The 9,051-nt window shown below is 43.4% G+C and overlaps 1 protein-coding gene across 1 annotated transcript in view; it reads right to left on the reverse strand.

Annotated features, from left to right (window-relative positions):
* Positions 1–441: 441 nt before the first annotated feature.
* Positions 442–9,051, reverse strand: part of LOC143284802 (caveolin-1-like) — a 10,456-nt gene continuing 1,846 nt past the window's right edge. Inside the window, exons 2-4 of the mRNA XM_076591833.1 lie at positions 8,671–8,787; positions 2,397–2,474; positions 442–936 (exon numbers count right to left, since the gene is read on the reverse strand). Of these exons, the coding sequence (XP_076447948.1) occupies positions 652–936; positions 2,397–2,474; positions 8,671–8,784 (477 nt within the window). The 5' untranslated portion in view covers positions 8,785–8,787 and the 3' untranslated portion in view covers positions 442–651. The remainder of the gene's footprint in view (positions 937–2,396; positions 2,475–8,670; positions 8,788–9,051) is intronic.

Consider the following 9,051-nt stretch of genomic DNA (forward strand, 5'->3'; position numbering starts at 1 on the left):
GAAAGGAGTTTTACATGCTTTTTGTCTTGGTGGCGGTTGACCCTTCAACTGTGATTTCATGTTCTTAAATGGTATAATTATCTTACTGAATATTTTCTTATTATATCATTGAAATGTTTCACTTTATCTTAAAATGTAATTTTTGTTTTCTTACCTAAATGTTTTCTTTTAACGTGATAGTTAATATGTATGCTGTGATCAAGGAAGGGTGTGCCAGTTGCTCATTTGTTTTTTCGGTTTTATCTGTTGATGAGCATTTGTCTTTTTAAATGTTATTATTAATGTCTTACTGAATATTCTCCTTTTTATAATGATTGAAACGTACACACAAAACGATGCATGCGCGCAAGCGGGCACACACGCAACACACACACACAGTTGTTACACTCTGTAATAGTATCTTAGCCACATTTTTTTTTTTTTTTTTTACATAATAATTGATGTGTGCATGGTGATAAGTGAAGGGTGTGTCAGTTTGTTTTTTTTGCTGACGGGCATTTTATTTTAAGTGAGCCTAAAGAAAATTTTCTGTTTTTGGTTGAAGCAGATAATAAAGTATTTTGAATTGAATTGAATTGAATTGAATGATCCCCAGACATTACGTAATAAGACCATAGGTAATACACAAAACATAAAGGCCTGTGCAACGTTCTAAATATTGAACCCAGGCTGAGCTTCGTTTTTATGACTGACTCTGATGTTGTTGAAACAAACACACAAGGCTTCAGCGATAGGTCGGACGCAGGCATTGACCCAAAGGGAGCAGCACACGTTCACATAGTGCATCTTGACGCCCAAGGAGCGGATGCAGGGATGCCAGCACCAGATGGAACAGCAGGCCAGGCAGGCAAAGGACACCCCCCAGCAAATGGTTGCCGGAACAGCAAAGATAAAACTCAGGATTCGGTAACACACCGTGTTCGTACACCGATACACCTGCAGCAAATTTCAAAACGAACAATGCATGAAGAGCGTATCATGAGATGCGTAGGTACGTGCATACACGTACACACACTGACAAACGCACATATGTATACACACACAGACAAACGCACACGTGGGTAGCCTACACCCAGATATGGTGGCGTTACGTACTATCTCTGGAGAGAGCGGTCCAAAGATGACAGAAGAGCAATGGATGTTCACCAAAGTGGAGTCTGTCAGCCTAGTGTCGCACTGCACACAGTTAGTGGCTGTTTATATTAGATCTTTAAAAAAAGAAAAAAAAAAGATGCATTTTATTCCTGACTGTATGTAACTTCGTGTGTTGATGAATATATATATATATTTATTTAAGATTTTTGTTGTTATTATTGTCGCAACAGACAATCGTGTTGTCTTGCGTTCCTTGACAAGTGTGCTCAAAGTACAAGCTGCACACTGGATTTCGTTTTATTCTCCATCTGCAAGACTGGTACCAAGACTACCGCCTGAGGTGATGTGGAGGGAACCAGGGGAAAACATCGAGGCATGATGTGACTGGAGCCAGGCTGAGGGAGAGGATCGAGGACTCTCGTCCCCGTGGACTGGCACACTGTCCATTGGAACTGCTGTGAAGGGAATCCACAGAACTGTATGAACTGTCCATTGGAACTGCTGTGAAGGGAATCCACAGAACTGTATGAACTGTCCATTGGAACTGCTGTGAAGGGAATCCACAGAACTGTATGAACCGTTCATGAACTGTTGTGAAGGGGATCGACAGGACTATATGAACTGTGCATGAACTGCTGTGAAGGGAATCCACAGAACTGTATGAACCGTTCATGAACTGTTGTGAAGGGGATCGACAGGACTGTATGAACTGTGCATGAACCCCAGACAGAAAAAAACGGAAACAAACTAAAACACACACACACAAAAACAACAGCAACATAAAACAACAACAACAACAACCGAATCCATCCAACAAAGATGAACCTGCATTTGTATACCAAAAATCTCACAAACGTTGACTATCCTAACAACAAATCATCGGTTAAATGCGTATGTTCTGTCATTCGGAAGAGACAATAAACCGAGGTCTCATGTGTAGCATGTGCCCAGCACGTAAAAGGACACACACAATTCTGAAGAAAAGTTCCACTTATATATATATATATATATATATATATATATATATATATATATGAGGTGGCGCTGCACTGCAGCCCGAATTCCACACAGAGAATTTTGTTGTGACGAAGAGCGATACGATACAACACAATACAATACGATATGAAACTATACGATTCGTTACGATACAATACGACAATATATGCCTAGAGCAAGATTTGTGTCATGTAACGTAAGCCAGCAAAATAACAACAACTACAGCAGGTAACATCGAAGTTGGGCACTGCAGGATGGCGATATAGATATTGTCTTATTGATGGAAAGGAAAGTTATAACTGTACCTTAAAACTTGAAGTCCAAACACGATCATCGGAGATGAAAGATGTATTCGGCTCGGCAAAGATGTCATCGAAATTCAGCTGCACATCAGAAAAAGATCAATCAATGAATGATTTGATCAATCGACACACGGTTATTCAGTCATTAGGCGATACGGGCAAGTGAAGTGAAGTTAACAGGAAACAGTTACCTCAACTTTGACATACTAAAATCAATATGCGGTGATATCATTCTATGAGTGCGCGCGCGCGCGCGCGTGTGTGTGTGTGTGTGTGTGTGTGTGTGTGTGTGTGAATCAACTTTTCCAAACTTTATGATCAGCTGAGTTACAGATTCAACAATACAATAAGGAAAATATCAAATTATGATCTGTGTGTGTGTGTGTGTGTGTGTGTGTGTGTGTGTGTGTGTGTGTGTGTGAGTGTGTGTTTGAGAAAGAGAGAGAGAGAGAAAGAGAGAGAGACAGAGACAGAAACAGTGTACATATTTGTTCAAGTATGTGTTGTATACGTGGCACTATTTGTAATGATCAAAATTGGAGTAGGGTTTAGCATTCTAGATCACTGTTTCACAACGTTCGTGTTATCCCTCTTGCTGCATGCAGGAATGCTGTGAGTTTTGGACTGGGTCTGTCATTTGATAATAAATCAACGGTCAGTTTACTGTTTGACTTTTTCGTTAACTTTGTCTTTTCATGTTCCTGTGTGCGGCGACTGTCGACTGAGAGACTGTGTTGTGAGTGATGAGCGTCAGGATGTACACTGAATGATTTCCACTCCTACCAGTTCAATGAATAACGATGAAGACTGACATGAGTTTGCAGATGGACCAACAGCAAAAGTGAGAACTGTATTATCAATGGTTTCTCCAATGCAATGGGAAATCTTTTACAGCTTAGTCTTCTGTGAAGGACTACGACTCTCAAACTAGAAGGCAAAATTGCACTGGCTCTTAGTGCTGCAGCCTTGGGGGCTAGTTGGCCTTTGGGAACCATCCCAACACCGACTGTCCTTAAACCCTCTTAGCCGAGACGGAGTGGGGATGTAACTTCGGCAAGACACGGCACTCTCCATTATAATCAAATTCTAGCTCAAATAGTCGGGACAATAGTTGCCTCCTCTGCTGTTCTGATCGTCCTTGTCGGACACGACTGACTATCAGATAGATAGATAGATAGATGTGTGTGTGTGTGTGTGTGTGTGTGTGTGTGTGTGTGTGTGTGTGTGTGTTTCAGATACATGTATGTATTTAGTGTCTTCGGTTTGTTAGTTTACCTCTGGATTTCAGGATCAATATCTTCAGATAGCGCGGTGACCTCGGTGGGAGCTTACTGTAAATATACATCGTGCTGTGTCTCTGGGGTAAACCATTGTACCGGCGACCATCCCTAGGAATTTACATGACACTTCAACCGGGGTTCCTACACTTTGTTTTGAGCTCTGGGGAATTTTTCATCGATTTTTAGAGGTTTTTTTTTTTTAAAATCTTTTTTAGATTTCTAATTAATAATAACAATCATCATTATGATAGGAATGATAACAATCCAAATGATACTACTAATAATATTATTTATTTTCAGTCTAATATCATCATCTTAGATGAACAGACTATAAATAAATAAACGAACAAACGTATGTTTTTAAACTATACGTCAGTGAATGCTGTCTACAAATCAGCACCTGGGTTTCAACTGTTCCAGACACTATCCTGCAGAATCATACTCTTCAGTCACTGCTTTCTAATGTATTTACCTATTTACTTATTTTGTCTAGTTCTTTCATTTCATTTTTATGCACGGAGAATATTTTACATAATCGAGGCATGATCATCAGTTATGCGAAGGTCAGCATACTATGTGGTGCATGATATATGGATCTGTCCCAAGGTTTTGACACCGCCTTGAACTGAACTGAAATTCATGTTCCAACCGGCGTATCCGGTCAGCGAGGCGCTAAAAAAGCCTCAACTGATGAATCACACGTTGTCCATTTCAGGTAATTGTAATACACTGCAGTTAGTGACACCACTGCAGATAATTAAGGACACGACAGCCTGTCCCTCAGCGCGCTTTGTGCGTCCTGACATGGACACCAACATAATCGGAGGAGTGTCTGTGATCCAGACGACCACAGCGCAGCAGTGCTGCAGATAACGCGCACGTAAAGCCATGACGCCCAGACACTAATGATGTCACGTGATACGCAGGCGAAGGCAGGCAGAAAGTGTTGACGCTGATAAAAGTGAGTTCCGCCTCTTCTCCGCTTCCAAAATCCAAACACTGAACAACACGACTTTTGTTAAAGGGGGCGAGTCGCAATAGGTCGTTGAATACAAATACTGTGATTTTTTTTTTTTCAGACTAAATATTTCGTATGTTGCTATGAATTTCTACTCAGCCGGTTTTGTTGATGGTGCCCCCCCCCTCCCCCCAACCTCCAAATCTATCCATGAACTGATGAGTTGGTGTGGCCATTGTCAATAACTGATTGTTAACACACTGCCAAATGAGTTTCATATTTTGTATTAGTAATATGAAACATACAGTATCCCCCCCCCCCCCTCCACCTCCAAATCTATCTATGAACCGATCAGTTGATGTGGCCATCAAGTTGTCAATAACTGTTAACACACTGCCAAATGAGTTTCATATTTTGTATTAGTATGAAGCATACAGCATTTTCATGTACCCCTACTGGATTTCCAGAAAGAAACAAGCCTTGCGAGTCTTGTCTTGTCATGTTAAACTGAACCAACTCTAACCTTCTCCAAGACCACGGTTCTTTTCTATCTATCCGGCACGGTCAAACAGGGCAGATAAACTGCACAGACTGGGTAAATAGGACTGAAATAACATTCAGGTCTTTTCAGTTCGATGTGTGGTGATCTGATTCCGTATCATTAATTTGAAATAGACAGACAGAGACAGACAGACAGACAGACAGAGAGAGGTGGGTTTTCGATGCACACAGCCTGAACATGATAATCCACTGACTCCACCTCGAGAACAACATTATTTGAACATCAGACGCCGGGGCGCAATAGCCGAGTGGTTAAAGCGTTGGACTTTCAATCTGAGGGTCCCAGGTTCGAATCTCGGTGACGGCACCTGGTGGGTAAAGGGTGGAGATTTTTCCGATCTCCCAGGTCAACATAAGCGCAGACCTGCTAGTGCCTGAACCCCCTTCGTGTGTATACGCAAGCAGAAGATCAAATACGCACGCTAAAGATCCTGTAATCCATGTCAGCGTTCGGTGGGTTATGGAAACAAGAACATATCCAGCGGCATGCACCCCTCTGGCCCCCCGAAAGCGGAGTATGGCTGCCTACATGGCGGGGTAAAATCGGTCATACACGTAAAGGCCAAATCGTGTACATACGAGTGAACGTGGGAGTTACAGTCCACGAACGCAGAAGAAGAAGAAGAACAACAATCATCTGGACCAGCCAGCCGCCGTGGCAAAGTGGTTGGCGTCGCGGAACTGACGACTGAGAGGACGCGGGTTTGCAAACACCAACAGACGGGTCATTTTTTTTTTTTTTTTTCGGTCTGTGGCCAGCTACCACCCAGAGTTGTGTGTGTTTCTGACACACGGGTGTGCCTTCGGGAGTGTGAGTTGTTCGAAGTTCCTGACCAACACTGCAGGTGTCAGCATCTCTCAGCCTGGTTGACATCCGAATATCTCACGAGAGTACAGCCTTGTCAAGTTGTCCCGAACCTAAATGGAACCCCACCCCCACCCCCAAAGTCTCATTTTCATCACCCCCATCATCACTCATCATCATCGTCATCATCAAAACAACTGTACAATTACAAGGGTATTAAAAACAGTACAAAGAGAGGGGAGTGGGCAGATGGGAGGACGGGGAGGGGGGGATTTGAGCACGGCACAGTCACTGACTACAGCTGTGTATAATGGGTACCGGAAGGATTCAATAGAAACAAACAAACACACACAAACATAACTGACAAACTACATTGGCTCCCCATTGAAGCGAGAATTAAATACAAAGTTGCGTGTCTCTGCTATTCTGCTTTCCACTCCGCAGGACCTACTTATCTTTCTGACCTTATCAGTGTTTACACTCCCACAAGAAATCTCCGCTCTTCCTCTGACTGTTTCCTTTTGAAACTTCCTCATGTCAATACAAGAACCTATGGTGAACGTTCTTTCTTCTTTGCTGCTCCTCACATCTGGAACAACCTTCCTTATTATATCCGTGCATCTGATTCTATTTCTGCTTTTCGCTCATCACAAAAGACATCTTTTTTAAACTTATCTATAAGTACTCTCAGCTTCCTTGTCTCCAACACCACCCATGTCAGCTCACTTTGGATGAATGTAGAGTGGGAAAGGGAGAGTGTGAGTGGGGGGAGGGGTTTTGAGAAAGAGTGGTCATGAATGTTTTATGTTACTTGTAATATTTTTCTTTCATGTAAAGCGCCCTGAGCTCTTAGTGAGAAAGGGCGCCATATAAATGTACATTATTATTATTATTATTATTATCATTATTATTATTATTATTATCATTATAAACAAACACACACAAAAAAACTGTTCATAGGAATGTAAAGTGACTTGAAACATTGTTCATGGTTCATGTTAAATTTGAGGAGGGTGAAACGTATACCGAAATGTACAGTGGATAAACATTGTTCATGGTACTTAAGGAGGGTGAAGTCTACAGGAATGTACAGCACGGTTCACGTTCATCTGAGGAGGTTGAAACGTCTACAGGAATGTAGAATGAAGGAACATTATTCGTGATACCTTGGTGACGGTGAAACGTCTGCAGGGATGTGTAGTAAATGAACACAGTCCGTGGCCGTACCTCAAAGTGGGTTAAATATCTACAGGAATGTATGTATGATAGTCAGTCGTGTTCGACAATGACCACCAGAACAGCAGAGGAGGTAACTGCTGTCCCGACTATCTGGGCTAGAATTTGATTATAGTGGAGCATGTCTTGCCCAAGTTACATCTCCACTCTCTCGGCAAAGAGGGTTTTAGGACAGTCGGCGTTGGGATGGTTCCCAAAGGTCAACTAGCCCCCAAGACTGCAGCACTAAGAGCCAGTGCAACTTGGCCTTCTAGTTTGAGAGTCATAGTCCTTCACAAAAGACTAAGCTGTAAAAGACTTCCCCTTGCAATGGAGAAACCTTTTATAATGCAGATCTCACTTTGCTGTTGGCCGAAATGTAAACTAATGTCAGTCTGTGGTATAAGCTGAGTGTTGGGTTACTGAATGAAGCATTGTTCATGGTTCATGGTACTTATGAAGGGTTAAGCATCCACGGCAATGCACAGCAGGATGAAAACTGTTCCTGGTATCAGGGAGGTCTGCAGGAAAACACAGCAGAATGAACATCATCCATGGTACCTCAAGGAGGGCGAACGTCTTGATCTTCAGGAATGTATAGCGGACGAACATTGTTCTGGGTACGTTAAGGTGGTTGGAACGTCTGCAGGAAAGTACAGTGAACGACCACTGTTCATGGTAAAAAAAAAAAAAAAGAAAGAAAAAAAAGGGGCGGGGGAGTGGGAGGGAGTTAGGGGGGGGAGACGTGGGGGTGGGCGGGGAGGATGAAGCTTGGACAGGAGAGCGCAGGGGGTTGAAGGCTGTTCACTGTCGATGGTTACCTTGAGCTGGGTGTTGAGGTGGCTGGGCTGAGGGTTACCTTAAGGTGAGTGTTGAGGTGGTTGGGTTGAGGGTTACTTTGAGGTGGGTGTTGAGGTGATTGGGGTGAGGGTTGTAACTTTGATGTGGGTGTTGAGGTGATCGGGTTGATGGTTGCCTTGAGGTGGGTGTTGAGGTGGTTGGGTTGAGAGTTACCTTGAGGTGGGTGTTGAGGTGGTTGGGTTGAGGGTTACCTTGAGGTGGGTGTTGAGGTGGTTGGGTTGAGGGTTACCTTGAGGTGGGTGTTGAGGTGGTTGGGTTGAGGGTTACCTTGAGGTGGGTGTTGAGGTGGTTGGGTTGAGGGTTACCTTGAGGTGGGTGTTGAGGTGGTTGGGGTGAGGGTTGTTACCTTGAGGTGGGTGTTGAGGTGGTTGGGTTGAGGGTTACCTTGAGGTGGGTGTTGAGGTGGTTGGGGTGAGGGTTGTTACCTTGAGGTGGGTGTTGAGGTGATTGGGTTGAGGGTTGTTACCTTCAGGTGGTTGGGTTGAGGGTTACCTTGAGGTGGGTGTTGAGGTGATTGGGTTGAGGGTTGTTACCTTCAGGTGGTTGGGTTGAGGGTTACCTTGAGGTGGGTGTTGAGGTGGTTGGGTTCAGGGTTACCTTGAGGTGGGTGTTGAGGTGATTGGGGTCCCTGTCCTGCAAGTCCACGGTGTTGTGGTTCTGGTTTCTCGCAGTCCCTTCGTTAGGTTGGGGTTCCATTCTAACGTCCTCCATTAGCTTCGTCAAGGGAAACAGCAGGTAAAAAAAAAAAGAAAAAGAAAAAAGTAAACACTAAGAATCCGTAGTCTGAACACTTAACACAAGGACACAAGAGCATTGGGTTCTGTCTTCCAGTGCTGAGCTCTATACAGACACCAGTGAAAACGAATTGACTGCCTGCCCATATGGCCACGAAAAGCTACAGGACTTTGAACTTAAAAAGTTTGATGAAATGATTTGAACACCAGGAACGATAAAATGATTATTGTCAGCAACAGCTGC

The sequence above is a fragment of the Babylonia areolata genome, chromosome 8 (assembly GCF_041734735.1).
Source record: "Babylonia areolata isolate BAREFJ2019XMU chromosome 8, ASM4173473v1, whole genome shotgun sequence".
NCBI classification, from domain to species: Eukaryota; Metazoa; Mollusca; class Gastropoda; order Neogastropoda; family Buccinidae; genus Babylonia; species Babylonia areolata.